The sequence below is a fragment of the Haemorhous mexicanus genome, chromosome 27 (assembly GCF_027477595.1).
Source record: "Haemorhous mexicanus isolate bHaeMex1 chromosome 27, bHaeMex1.pri, whole genome shotgun sequence".
Taxonomy (NCBI): Eukaryota; Metazoa; Chordata; class Aves; order Passeriformes; family Fringillidae; genus Haemorhous; species Haemorhous mexicanus.
The window spans coordinates 3,142,275-3,156,513 of NC_082367.1; the positions used below are offsets into that span (position 1 = coordinate 3,142,275).

Below are 14,239 nucleotides of genomic sequence, written 5' to 3' on the forward strand. Positions count from 1 at the left end.
TTATAAAGCAGCTTGCAGCAAACAGGCTTGGAAGTGCGGAACAAGTCGGTGTTTACACAAGTGACTAATTATTTATTTGAAAATCCTGCGGACGAGCCGTGGGCTGTAACGACAAGCACATGGCGAGCGCTGGGCTCCTGCCCCGGCAGGCGCGGCGGGGACACGGTGAAAAGTTCAGAGCCACCAGGGTGGGGGGACAGGGAAAAGTTCAGAGCCACCACGGTGAGGGGACAGGGAAAAGTTCAGAGCCACCAGGGTGGGGGGACAGGGAAAAGTTCAGAGCCACCACGGTGAGGGGACAGGGAAAAGTTCAGAGCCACCAGGAAAGGGGGGACAGTGAAAGCTTCAGAGCCACCAGGATGGGGGGACAGGGAAAAGTTCAGAGCCACCAGGGTGGGGGGACAGGGAAAAGTTCAGAGCCACCAGGAAAGGGGGGACAGTGAAAGCTTCAGAGCCACCAGGATGGGGGGACAGTGAAAGGTTCAGAGCCACGAGGGTGGGGGGACAGGGAAAAGTTCAGAGCCACCAGGGTGGGGGGACAGGGAAAAGTTCAGAGCCACCAGGGTGGGGGGACAGTGGCGATGCCCAGGTGAGTGCCAGGAGTGTTTGTGCCATGGGCTGTCACAAGGCTCAGCAATACCTGGATCACACAGTGAAAAGTTCAGAGCCACCAGGGCAGGGGGACAGTGGCACAGGCGAGCCAGGCACCAGGAGTGTTTGTGCCATGGGCTGCCACAAGGCTCAGCGATTCCCGGGTCACAGCAGCCCACGCCTGCTGCTGGGGCAGCCCCCTCCCTCCAGGTGCTCTGCTGGTGGCCATACCCCCCTTAGGTGGGCTGGGGCAGGGGGGCTGCTGGGTCAGCAGCCCTTCAGCAGGTCCCCCAGCCAGGGTGGGCCAGGGAGGGGACAGCCCCGTGGGGACTGAGCCCATCCCAGGCGGAGGCCGGGCTCACTTCCAGCACTGTCGCCACCAGTTGTTTGGGGCATCGGTGATTGCGCAGTTATTATAAAGGGATTAAAACAATTTTCTGTTTCATTTGACTTCACAGAGCAAATGTTGTCGCCTCTATTCCAGCACAATGTCTGCCATTGGCAGGGCTTTGCTCTGCCAGCTGCAGAGAGGAGAGGGGCCCTGGCAGTGCCAGATTTTTTGGTGCAGCACGAAACCTGCCCTTCCTTCACACCAGGCACAGGGAAAACCACTTGAAAAGTACAGGGAAAATGCCCTGTCAGGAGCCAGCTGAGCAAGGGTTTGGGCACTCTCAGAAAAGGATGTGGAGTCCTGGCTGCTGGCTGGCAACTGGGCTTGGCTTCTCTCTCCCGAAGCTCATGCAGAGCCGTTGGTTTGGTGCCAGCCTGTCCTGCTGGTGCTGCCATCTCATCACTCTGTCCTGCCAGGCACATTGGGCACTCTGGGCCATGGCTTGGTGAGGGCAGTGTGGCACTTGCAGCTGGGCTCTCTCTGCCCCATGCCAGGCTCACTGCCCCATGCCAGGCTCTCCGCCCCATGCAGGGCTGTCTCTGCCTCATGCCAGGCTCTCTGCCCTACACCAGGCTGTCTCTGCCCATCACTGTGCTCTCTTTGCCCCACATAAGACTGTCTCTGCCCCACAGCAGGCTTTCTGCCACACACCAGACTGTCTCTGCCCCACACCAGACACTCTCTGCCGCACACCAGACTGTCTCTGCCCCACAGCAGGCTTTCTGCCCCATGCCAGGCTCTCTGCCCCACACCAGGCTGTCTCTGCCCATCACCGTGCTCTCTTTGCCCCACACCAGACTGTCTCTGCCCCACACCAGACTGTCTCTGCCCCACAGCAGGCTCTCTGCCCCATGCCAGGCTCTCTGCCCCACACGAGGCTGTCTCTGCCCATCACCGTGCTCTCTCTGCCCCTCGCCGGGCTGTCTCTGCCCCACACCAGACTGTCTCTGCCCCACACCAGACTGTCTGTGCCCAATGCCAGGCTCTCTCTGCCCTGTGCCAGGCTGTGTCTCTGCCCCTGGCCGGGCTGTCCCTGCCGGAGAGCTCGGGGCAGAGCAGCTCCCGCGCTCAGCGCAGCGCAGGCAGCGCTGACCCTGCCCTGTGCCTCGGGGAACGGGAGATGGGAGGTTTGGAAATTCCCTCCGAGCAGAAAGGCAGCGTTTTGGGCAGCTCGCAGAGGATCCCACCCCGTCCCCAGACAGCCCCAGCCCTGGCTGGGCACTGCAGGCTCGCTCTCTGCTAGGCTTGACTACCAGCCCCAGAGGTGCCCACTTGATGGGAAACATCTTGTGTGCCTGGCACCCGCAGCAGCCATCTGCCACTCGGGGAGGGCAGCCCAGAGGTCTGGCTCTGTTTTAAACAAGTTCCAGCTCTAACTACTGTTTGCAGCACTGGCAGATGGCAAAGATGCACTGAGCATTCAGAGGAGTGCTGGTTATTAGTCTCAAGAATGTCAGGGAAGGTAGAGGTTGGATATTAGGAAGAAATTTTTCACTGAAAGAATAATAAAGTACTGGAATGTTCTTCCCAGGGAGGTGGTAGAATCACCATACCTGGATGTGTTTTAAAAAAGACTGGACATGGCACTTGGTGCTATGGTCTGGGTGAGGTGTTGGGGCATGGGTTGGACTTGATGCTCTATTCCAACCTCATCATTGTGTGATTCTGTAATGAGGACTTATGGGTGAGGCTGGAGCACACCTCTCCCCACACCACTATCTGCCAGCACCCCCAGTGCACCCCACAACCGCAGTGCTCACCCCCAGCCATTGCGGGAGTGAAGCTGTCTGTCGAGTTAACCCCTTCTGCCCTTCCCTTGCAGTTCCTGCCAGCGCCCCTGGAAGCTGCGAGCAGCTAACGCCCACTGCCGAGCCCCCGCCGGCGCTGGGGCCGAGCTCCTGCACTCCTGACAGGGATGAAGGTAGAGCCATGTTCCCTGCTACCTAAGCTGGCTGGTGCTGCTGCAGTTTGTGGATATGGTCCCAGCCCTGGCTCTGTGCACAGACTCTCAGCTCTGACCCCAGCGCGGAGGATTTAGCGGCAGCAGAGAGCCCAGCTGTGGAGCAGGCTCCCCCAGCCACCCCAGGACGGAGGGGCTGCAGCGCTGGAGAGTTACTATGCAGCTTGGACTGCTTGTGGTGGTGGTTTTGCTAAGCTCCATGGATCTAACAGGCAGCAGCAAGGTGGTGAAGGGCAAGAGGCAAAGACGAAGTATGTATGAAATGCTTTTCTTCTCCGCTTCCTCTGGTGGTGCCGTGCTGGTGTGAGTGTGTTTGCAGCACAGGGGGCTGGGCAGGGCCCGTGGTGCCCCAAGAGCCTGCAGAGATCCCCAAATGCCACTCCCCATGTGCCCTGACCTGTCCCCTGAGGTCACAGGGGGGTCAGTTCTGCCTCCAGCCCAGAGGGTCCCTGGAGGGGCTCGTGCAGGGCAGCCAGGCAGAGCTGGCACCAGAGCAGCCACAGGCGTTTGCCCTCCTTCATGTGAGCTCATGTTAGAGCTGTTTTACATTAAAACTGGTTCAAATTGAATTATAGAAAATTGATTTTATATTAAAACTGGGACTGCTGAGCCCTGGGAGAACAAGGAAAAGCTGACGTCATGGCTAATGCTATAAAGGGCAATTTCCAGTGAGAGCCCAGTTGATGCCTTTGCCATGGATGCAGAGCTTGGCACCAGAGCCCAGCACTCCAGGAGGGATGGGGCTGGATCCTGGGGGTCTCTGTGTACAGGGGCCAAGGCCCACAGTGCCAAGGGGGTCCCAATCCAGACCAGGGGACCCTCCTGGCAGCTGGGGGCTGAGGATCCCCCTGCCTTCGGTGTCTTTTCCCAGGGCTGAAACAGCCAAAGGCCTGGCAATGGGGCTGGGACAGGCAGCAGGGGCTGCCAGGCTCTTGGGTCATGGCAGGGGGACAGGGCAGCTCTTGGGTCATGGCAGGGGGACAGGGCAGCTGTTGGGTCATGGTGAGGGGACAGGGCAGCTCTTGGATCATGGTGAGGGGACAGGGCAGCTCTTGGATCATGGTGAGGGGATAGAGCAGCTCTTGGGTCATGGTGAGGGGACAGAGCAGCTCTTGGGTCATGGTGAGGGGACAGAGCAGCTCTTGGGTCATGGTGAGGGGACAGAGCAGCTCTTGGGTCATGGCAGGGGGACAGGGCAGCTCTTGGGTCATGGTGAGGGGACAGGGCAGCTCTTGGATCATGGTGAGGGGATAGAGCAGCTCTTGGGTCATGGTGAGGGGACAGAGCAGCTCTTGGGTCATGGTGAGGGGACAGAGCAGCTCTTGGGTCATGGCAGAGGGACAGAGCAGCTCTTGGGTCATGGCAGGGGGACAGAGCAGCTCTTGGATCATGGTGAGGGGACAGGGCAGCTCTTGGATCATGGTGAGGGGACAGGGCAGCTCTTGGGTCATGGCAGGGGGACAGAGCAGCTCTCTCACCTCTAGTCCTGACACTTGAGCACTGTGCTGCTCTGTGCTTGCTTTTGAAGTGTAGTAAACATGGTATTTAAAAGAATACATCTTTTAAATACACAGCTTTTCTATAAACAAGGACATGGCTTGCATAATAAACTAATAAAAATAACCTGCATTCTAGTCTGCAAAGAATGCAATTGGTTTCAAAACAAGCAGCATTTTATATGATAATTAAAAGCAGAAAACTCTCAAGACATGGGATTGAGTATTTTTCTTGGACTGAATGTAGGAGCTGAGAACACATCTCTATTTTGGGGGCAGTGACACCTCCTGACTGCCAGAGAGAATTTAACATGGGCAGGGTCAGAGTGAGATCCAGCCTGGGACAGAATTAATGGAACAGTTTTGCTCCAGGGCCATGAACTCTGCTCCTTGGCATGGAGGCACTGCAGGGGAGGCAGCAGGAGGTGCTGGACCCCTTGGGACATGCCCATGTTAGTGTGGGCACCAGGGCTGGGGGGCAGCAGGCTGGGGTGGGCAGTGCCAGGCCCTGGGCACAGCTGGTGGCTGTTTCAGGGCTGGGGTGGGCAGTGCCAGGCCCTGGGCACAGCTGGGGGCTGTTTCAGGGCTGGGGTGGGCAGTGCTGGGTGCTGGGCACAGCTGGGGGCTGTTTCAGGGCTGGGGTGGGCAGTGCCAGGCCCTGGGCACAGCTGGGGGCTGTTTCAGCTCCTCAGCAGAGCCATGGTGTGACTCTTGTGCCCCTGCTTGGCACAGCTCTGGCTCTGTGGCCATCAGAGCGGTGCTGCCAGTGCTGCAGGAGCCTTGCTGTGCCCCAGTTCTTGCCCTTCCTGCCCCTGGAGCAGTGGTTTGGGGGCACAGCTGGTGCTGCAGAGCCCAGCACTAAGCAGTGCCTCTCTCCTGCTCTTCCAGTCAGCACGGAGCTGAGCCAGGGCTGTGCCAGGGGCTGTGACCTGTGCTCTGAGTTCAATGGGTGCCTGAGGTGCTCCCCCAAACTCTTCATCCTCCTGGAGCGGAACGACATCCGGCAGATTGGGATTTGCCTGCCCTCCTGTCCCCTGGGATACTTTGGCCTTCGCAACACGGACATGAACAAGTGCATCAGTGAGTTGGGGCTGGGGGAAGGGGTGGGCAGGGGCAGGGCTCTGCAGGGCAGCCCCTGCTCAGGGGCAGGAGCTGCTGTGGTATTGGAATATTGCCAAAATAGCTGGACAGGACGTGCCTGAGCTTGTCTGGCCCTGCTGCTGAACCAAACAGCAGCACTGTGGTGTTTCACCCCACAGACACTTTTGGCCATGGCTGTGTGGTGTTTCACCCCACAGACACTTTTGGCCATGGCTGTGTGGTGTTTCACCCCACAGACACTTTTGGCCATGGCTGTGTGGTGTTTCACCCCACAGACACTTTTGGCCATGGCTGGGTGGTGTTTCACCCCACAGACACTTTTGGCCATGGCTGTGTGGTGTTTCACCCCACAGACACTTTTGGCCATGGCTGGGTGGTGTTTCACCCCACAGACACTTTTGGCCATGGCTGTGTGGTGTTTCACCCCACAGACACTTTGGGCTGGCTGGGTGCTCCAGCTGGGCACGTGGGGACAAGTCCAGGTGTGCAGGAGCTCTGGTGGCTGCAGGATGGAGCTTCCCCCCATCACAGGGGCTGCTCCTCGGGTTTCCCTCTGCCAGAGAAGCTTTAGGGCCATGGGGAAGGAAAGGAGTCGGTTCTGATGGAGGGTTTGGATCAGAGCTTTGTTCTGGCCCACAGCCTCTGAACCCAGCCCCAGCTCCAGCAGAACTCCTGACCCCGTGGGTGCTGCTCCTTTTAACCCCGGGGAGAGGGCAGGGAAGGGGTAGGGAGCCACCAGCCAGGTACAGGAGGGGAGGTCTCAAGGGACAAAGGACACCTGGATGGCCCAGTGCCCCCAGGGGTAGAGGGCATCCTTTGAATCTGCCAATCACTCGAGCCCTTCTGGAATGCCAGGACTGACAGACAGTGCTGGGAGGGGAAAGGAGAGGGGACTGACACACCTGGGGGGGAATCTTCAGGGGAGGGACCCGAGGTTCTGAGATAAACCCTGAAATCACAGCGCAACGCTGTGGCTCTGGGGAAGGGGTGAGGCAGGGCTGAGCATGACAGCCTGAGAGAAGCCCTGCTCAGCACTGCACAGACATGCTGTGGATGTGGGATCTTGCAGGACCACTGGGCAGTTTTGTTACATGGGTTGCCAGACTGGCAGCCTTTGGGAGGAGGGAGATCCTTTCAGGCACTTACTGCCTCTTTTCCTGTCCAGACTCAGGTGGCTCTGAGTGAAATTCCTGACTTGCATCTTGCAGCCAGAGCACCAGAAAGAGCTGGACACGGAGACATGGGATCACTGCCCTGGCAGGTCCATGCACAGCACCCTCACAGCCAGCTTTCCATCTAGCTCCCTTTCCATGCAGCCTGTCCTGTAGCTGCAGCTGGAGCCAGGGCTGTATCCTTTGCACCGTCCCCTTTGGCTGACTGATACTCAGCTGAACCCCAGCCCAAAACCTTCCCACCCTGCCTGATTCTGGCCTGGCAGTGGCTGCTGCTGGCTGGCTGTGAGAGCTGCAGCACAGGGCTGTCCTGCACGGGGAATGGTGCAAAGAAAGCTCACTTCAGAGTGGCACAGCCAGGCCTGGCAGGATGCTCAGAGACCTTGCTGCTGCAAGACCCCTGGGTCGGCAGTGTGGAGCTTCTTGAGTCTTCTGTTCACATTGGACTACATGATGGCTTTGGTGTTTGTTTGTTTTTTTCCCCCAGAATGCAAAATTGAGAACTGTGAGTCCTGTTTCAGCCGAAACTTTTGCACAAAATGTAAGGAAGGTTTGTATTTGCACAAAGGGAGATGTTACGTCACGTGCCCCGAAGGCTATGCTGCTGCCAACGGCACCATGGAGTGCAGCAGTCCTGGTAAGCAGCCCTGCACTGCCATGTCTGCCCGTGGGTACTGCTGCAGGGGGTGTAGATGATGATCCAAGCCCCTCATGGTACCCCTGTCGAGCCCTTTGTGGGGCAGAGCCCTCTGGGAACCAGCCTGGATGGGGAGCAGCCCCTGGTGCTTGTGAGCTGTGACCCAGAGTTGGTGTGGTGTGGCAAGGAAGGGGTGCTCAGGGATTTAGGAACCTGCTGGGGAAACACAGACTCCCTTGCAGCCTAGGGTGGGGGAGAGGTGCAGTGGTGGGATCTGGGAGGGCCTGGGCTGGACCAGGAGCTGCAGCTGGGCTCTCTTGTTATCTGCAGCACAATGTGAAATGAGTGAGTGGGGGCCGTGGGGGCCCTGCTCCAAGAAAAGGAAGCTCTGTGGCTTCAAGAAGGGCAATGAGGACCGAACACGGCGGATCCTGCAGGCTCCCTCTGGGGACGTGTCCCTGTGTCCTGCAACCACGGAGGTGCGGCGCTGCACGGTGCAGAAGAACCAGTGCCCCGAAGGTGAGCAGAGGTGGGGGGCTCCCCATCCCTCCCCACAGCCCAGAGAGCTCAGGCACAAGCAGTCAGCCAATTGTCCAGGGTCACAAATGTGCTGTGCAGCTCCTGACTCCTCTAAAGTGCAGGGGATAGGGATGTGATGGCACCTGGAGGAGCTGCAGGTGGAAGGGGCACGGCCCCCAGGGGGTGATCCTTGGCACAGCTTGTTGTGTGTGCCACAGGTTTCACCTATTTTATAGAATTCACAGAATGGCAAGGCTGGAAGAGACCTTCAAGATCCAGTCCAACCCATGCCAAAAAAACCCCATTTTAGTTTCTTTCCTGGCCAGAGAGCAGCCAGGGGTGCATGCCTGTGTGCTGCCATGATGGGAGCTCTCTACCAGAATAGGTCTGTTTTTCCCAGGAATTACAGCCTTCAGGATGAATGGTGGTTTGGTTATCTTGTTACAGAATGGACAAGGATTGCAGCTGTGCTGAGTGTTCTGAGGGGAAAGGGCTCTGAGCAGTGATTAAATGCACAGGAATCGACCAGGGGGACAGGGTGAAGGGGACAGTGCCGATCTGTTCCCTGATGCTTCGCTCCACCTCATGCTGCCCCTTTGCTTTTCTGCAGGGAAAAGGAAGAAAAAGGAAGAGCAAGGAAAGCAAGATAGTGGGAATAGAAATCGGAAAGACACCAAAGACACTAAGTCTGGCACCAAGAAGAGGAAGAACAAACAGAGAGGGGCCACGGTGCCCGTGACGCCCGCTAGCCCTGCCCAGTAGCTGGCCAGTGCGTCCCCGGATGGCAAGACTCCATTGCTGCTATGTATATGAAAGCTTTATTGAACAGAGCACTGCTACACCATGTAACGTGTCCAGAGACAGACATATACTCCAGACTGACCCACGGACTGACAGAGGCCACACACACATCCTGGAGGAGGCTGCACACACACCCCACCCAGGGCTGTGGGAGAACGCTGCTGAGGAGTGGGAGCGCACGTGGAGGCAAAGCCACAGCATCTCCAGGGCTCTGTGGGGACACTGCAGGGAGGAGAGGTGGAGCACAAACCAGTGAAGGACCCAGACATGGGATTGATTTCATGATCAAAGGCCTCAAATGGAGCTCGAGCACACAGCCCCAGCACAGCCCCACTCAGCCAGGTGATGAGACTGAACCTACGTGGCCACTCTCCCTGACCTGGGACCCAGACACACACAGCAGGGGCCTCTTTCTTTTCCCTCACCCCTTATTTTGTGTTTTAAGCTGTATGACTTTATCATTGCAAATACGTGTTTGTGGTAAGAGGTCAGTGGCATCTGCCCTGAATCTGCTTCAAAGAAGTATTTCAAATTAAAAAAAAAAAAAAACCCAAAATCAAAATGACAACCAGCTTCCTGAGTGTGTGGTTCATACCTTGGCCCCTATGGAGGCTGGTGTCCCACAGGACAGAGACTCACTTGTGGAAGGGAAACTCACCAAAGCTTTAAGAAAACCCCAGGAAATGCTGCCAGCACAAACCAGCCGTCCTGTGAGATGGACCCCAGCTGAGCCCCGAGGAACTCCCCACTGAAGGACCCACTTAACACACAGCAGATTGAGGAAATGAGAGGTTACAACAAACCACAGGTTGCTGAAATACTGTGACTCCGCTCGGACGGTCCCAGCTGTGGGCCAATCCGGGTTGGGGACAGCTGGTGTCACCCCGGCGTGTGGCAGGAGGGAGGCAGGCAGGAGGGGGAAGGCACAGCTCAGGCCCTGCAGAAGAGAAACAAATTTTTGAATTGGGTAGAAACTACCTGTGTGCATGGCACTGGCTGGAATTCCCTGAATTCTCCTGCTCTGCCAGAGCTGACACCTGAGCAGAGGCACTGGGACAAGGACTGTGCCAGCCAGAGCTGGCGAGCCCTGGGTGGCTTTGCTGCCTGCTCTGCTCAGGGCAGTGTCACAGGGGGGCTCCCCCTCCCTGCCCTGGGGTTTTAAATGTGATTTCTCTGTATAAACACATAGAGACACATTTCATTTCTCGAGAGCTCAGCAGGAGCTCTCTGCTCCCTGGGGATGTGCTATGGCTCTCAGGGTGGATCAGGGACATGCTGCTGGAGCTCCACTCCCCTGGCAGGGCAAAGGGCAGGGGAAACCTCACCCAGACTGACCCTGGTGAATCCAATCTTCGCTGTACTCACTTCCATGGCACCCTCTGCTCTGAGGTTTGGAGGGCAGAGCGAGCCAACAGGTGTGCAGGAAAGAGCTCCCTGTCCCTCCGAGGGTCACACCCCCAGCCCTGGTTCTCTCCTGTGGCTCATGGTGCCCACCAAGGACTCAGCTCTGGCACAGGACACCCCAACTCCCTTCACCCAGGCACCCCAGGGCTGGCTCTGCTCGGGGCAGGGCGTGGAGGCTGCACATTTGTTTGGGCTCCAGAGCTGTACCAAGCTCTCTGTGACTGCTCTGCTGACAGAAAAACCTTTCAGCCTATCATCCACTTTGTGTTTAAGTAAACAAGAAGCTGTTCCATCTTTGAAAGGAGATTCCATTTCAGCACAATGATAAACGACCAGCATACCAAGCAGGGGGAGAAAGAGGTTCTTAAAAGTCATCCTTTAAGTTGTTTATGGATCATGTTCATATGATTTCTGAAAGCTTCCCAGCTGAATGATCCAACCTTGCTCTATTTTCTAGCCTGTGAGAGAAGTATTTTGCTTGTAAGCAGAACCATTTTCCCTTCCAGTTTTACCAGTACCCGTGGGTGAAGCTCAGCTCCCTGGCTCTCTGTGCCTCCCTCCTGGAGCCACGTCCCCACTGAGCTCTCAGTGAGGATTAAGGAAGAGAGAATGCATTAGGAAAGTTTCCTACATGAGGCTCTGGAAATGACTTGATTCCCTACAGTAACTCCTGGCACTATTAGCACAACTATTTCAAAACTAAACTGCATGTAATACATCAACAGAACCTATTTTAGAGAACTCTAGGGATTATTAGAAAATCTGACAAACTTCTTTCTGTTGTAGCTTTTCCCCTACTTTCTTCCTTTTTTCAGAGCAAAATGGGAAGAAAAAGGGACAAAGGCAACTGGAAGTTTAAGATGCATATTAAGAATATCCAAGATTTTTCAGTAGGGGTGATTTTAAAATTAAATTGTTTTAGAACAATTAGGAGAAAAAATATAAAAAATAAATCCAATTTCTTTTCTTTTTTTTTTTTTTTTTTTGAGTCAGCTCAAGAATTGTGCTTATTCCCACTCCCAGAGAGCTGGTTCAGTTATGAATTTAGGAACATTTTGCCTCTGACCAACATGAACTGCACACTGAATTCCCCAGTCCAAGCTGAGATGTCCTTAGCTGGGTGATGTCACCTCAACTCACACACATGTGAATGCTCTCTTTCCATGCACTAAATTACCCTGTTGTGGTGTTGTCTCCATGGCATCACTGTAAAATACATGTCTTTAAACAAATAAATCAATAAATGGGTTTGCTGAACCAGCTTCATTTGTTTATTCACCAAAACTGGAGTCAAACCCAACTGATTAAAAATGTCCACAGATACAGGAGCCTCTCCTGAGAACTTCTGCCCACATCTGAGAGCCAAAGAACCACATGGATCATGGATCATGGCTGGGAATGTCACTGCTCCAGCTCCTGCACCTATTCCCACTCTCTGCTTTGATCAGCTTGGTGCTGGACAGGAGAAGCAGCTGCTGGATGCACAGACAGACAGACAGAGATGCTTTGTCAGGAACTCCACTGCACAGGGAACAGCTTCATTTTCCCTAGTGTTATTTTCTGGACAGAATTCCATTAACTCAGAATCTGCAGGATGGGTTCTAGTCTGTCTCCTCAGATTTTGAGCAATACATCCCATGCCATGGGGGGAACAGAGGGCCAGGAATAATGGACAGCTTGCAGTTGTGGGTTTGGAACTGTCTCATTGCTCTCTTATTTGCTGAGATTTGGAACCTAAAGAAGATGAATGTCACCAAACACGTGTTGGTTCTATCACATTCTTGACCCTCTCTGGGTAATATAAATCTGTATTTTTCATCAACTACAGTCAATGAACTGTGTGCACATACACTCCTCACACAGTAATTCACTGACTTTCCACCCCCAGAGAGGTGGAGGTAATGTATATACTCCTTAGCCCATGTTTATGTTTAAATGATTTCTCACTCAGGAGAAATTTTAGCTTTGATTAAAGGAAACAAAGTAGGATAGTGAAAGAGGTTATCTCTAAAACTATGGTTTGGATTACATTGTCTGAGAACACTAAAAGGGATAATTCAGATATATATTTACAAATTTTATGAAGTCAATAGACTTCACAGAGACATGATAGGCATCCCATTTAAAAAATCTATATTAAAAGTACAGAAATACCAGAGTATTTAATCAGTCACCATCAATAAATCACCCTGATGGCATTTATGTACTCGGTAATACATCACACCCAGCTGAATGCCAAACCATAGTTTGGATGGAGCTGCTTGCTGGAATTTCCAGGATTTCTGAAGAACAGGAAGAGAGAGGCAGCCAGGTAGGTGGTATATTGTAATTTCCAGCCTGAGGTAAAATGCTGCTTTAGAGGCACTGACAGGGCCACAGAGGTGCCCAGCCCACAAGGGCAGAAGTTACTTTTCCTGACTGTTCAAATCGAGCCATGAGGAAACATTCCTCTTTAACTGCTTTATCTCCCAGAGCACTGGTGCCTGCTGGATCTGCAGAGCTGGCAGATGTTCCCAGGGTGAAGCCCAGGGCTCTGCAGCCCAGCTCTGAGCCCCCACACCCTTCCAGGGCTGCACCCACTGCCACAGCTCAGCCTGGGCTCTCAAAGCCCTCTTACACCTCTCTGCCTTTTTCCTTGACTTCAGTTTTCTCCTCCCTCCCAAGTTCCCCTGTTGCTTTCAGTCACCATTTTGGGAACTCCAAATTCAAAGCAACAATCCAGGATCACTTTGTCTTTCCTGTCCCACCTGGAATCCTTTGCCAAGGAACCCTCCCTCCTGCTCCTGCTCCTGTATCCCTGGGAAGCCATGCCTGAGGAACTGAGCTGGGAAAGCTGCAGTGGTGATAAACTGCCTACAAGATCTTCTGCTGTGATTTTGAAGAGGAGCTACAAAATCCACTTGTGCTCTGCAAGGAACTGCTACAATAGAGGGAGATGGCTGAGGCTGCTTTATCCTGTTAATAAAACAGAGGAGCTCAATACCACACTGAAAAAGGGCTCTGAGTGCAAGTCCAGTCTTGTTCTGAACTCTTGGAAATCTACTTTTCCTTCATTTAATTGACAAAAGCTGTAGATCATACGAGGAAGACAATCCCTGCCAAAAATCCAACATCACTAGTTTTTAATAATACAATGGGAATAACCCCTCAGAACATATGTAATTATGGGAATGAGTCATTCTGATGGCATCATGTAACCACATTCACTGGGATTTGACAAAGATGAGGCCACATAAAACTCAAAATTATTTCATTTCAGCCGTGGTCAGGCAGAGAGGCTGAGGCCACGTAGCAGAGGAGATGGACAGTGATCTGTGACCCTGTTGTCCTGGCTGGTTGTGGCCAGGACAGAATGAGAAAAAGCTAAAGATTGAAATGGGGGGATGTATCAACAGCAAAGGAAAAGCTGTGAGTCATGGAGCAACAAAACATCAGTTTAGTGGAGCAAAATATCTGACTTGCACGTTATCAGATACACAATAAGCAGCTGCAGCCTCAGGGATTCTGCAAGTTCAACACCAACTGCTGGCCCCAGTGCTGGAATTTGGTCAGGGAATATGTGAGAGGGAGGAAAGAGGCTCAGCAAGGTGCCAGTTTGAAAGCAGGCCCCACACATTATCAGTAGGATCTTACGACACAAAATGCAGGCTCATAGCCCACCCTAATGGCTGGTAAAGGGTCTGAGCCCTCCCAGCAACACTTCCAACCTGGGAATTCAGCACCCAACTCCAGGGCATCCCCAAGACAAGCTCTCCCTGCCACAACCTCCTGCCCAAAGCTGGCTGGGTCTGTTCCCTCACAGAAAGAGACGGCGACTTTCTGGCTGCTCCCCAAGATGTCTTGCTAACAATAAAGAGGGAGTTTTCTTAAGGGAAAGGAAGAAAGAGTTGGGGAGAGCAGAGCAAAAGTATTACTCAACTATTTAGTCTAAAATTTTGAAAATCAAAAGGCTCTTCTGACAGATTGATATCGACTCTAATAGAAAACACACTTGTCCCGGGAAAACTCTTCTACATGAGCACTGAGTCTGATAGCTTAAACAATTATCTACAATTTGGAATTGATTTTTTATAGCCACATCAATGTGTACTTTTTCAATGCCCAAGGCACAGATAATTCTATTAAGAGAAAAACCAGAACGTGTAGGCTTAAGCCAAACAGCCTCCA

The 14,239-nt window shown here is 53.7% G+C and overlaps 1 protein-coding gene across 4 annotated transcripts in view; it reads left to right on the forward strand.

Moving 5' to 3' along the window:
• RSPO1 (R-spondin 1) overlaps window positions 1-11,329 on the forward strand; it is a 32,023-nt gene extending 20,694 nt beyond the window's left edge. For 2 of the 4 annotated variants that reach the window (XM_059868696.1, XM_059868698.1), the window contains 6 exons: window positions 2,805-2,903; window positions 2,987-3,193; window positions 5,327-5,518; window positions 7,199-7,348; window positions 7,679-7,867; window positions 8,478-11,329. In XM_059868696.1, the coding sequence (XP_059724679.1) occupies window positions 3,100-3,193; window positions 5,327-5,518; window positions 7,199-7,348; window positions 7,679-7,867; window positions 8,478-8,629 (777 nt within the window). In that variant the 5' untranslated portion in view covers window positions 2,805-2,903; window positions 2,987-3,099 and the 3' untranslated portion in view covers window positions 8,630-11,329. Of the gene's footprint in view, window positions 1-2,804; window positions 2,904-2,930; window positions 3,194-5,326; window positions 5,519-7,198; window positions 7,349-7,678; window positions 7,868-8,477 lie in introns of those variants that run through there. The other 2 variants (XM_059868699.1, XM_059868697.1) reach the window with 2 other exon arrangements.
• The last annotated feature ends 2,910 nt before the right edge of the window (window positions 11,330-14,239 follow it).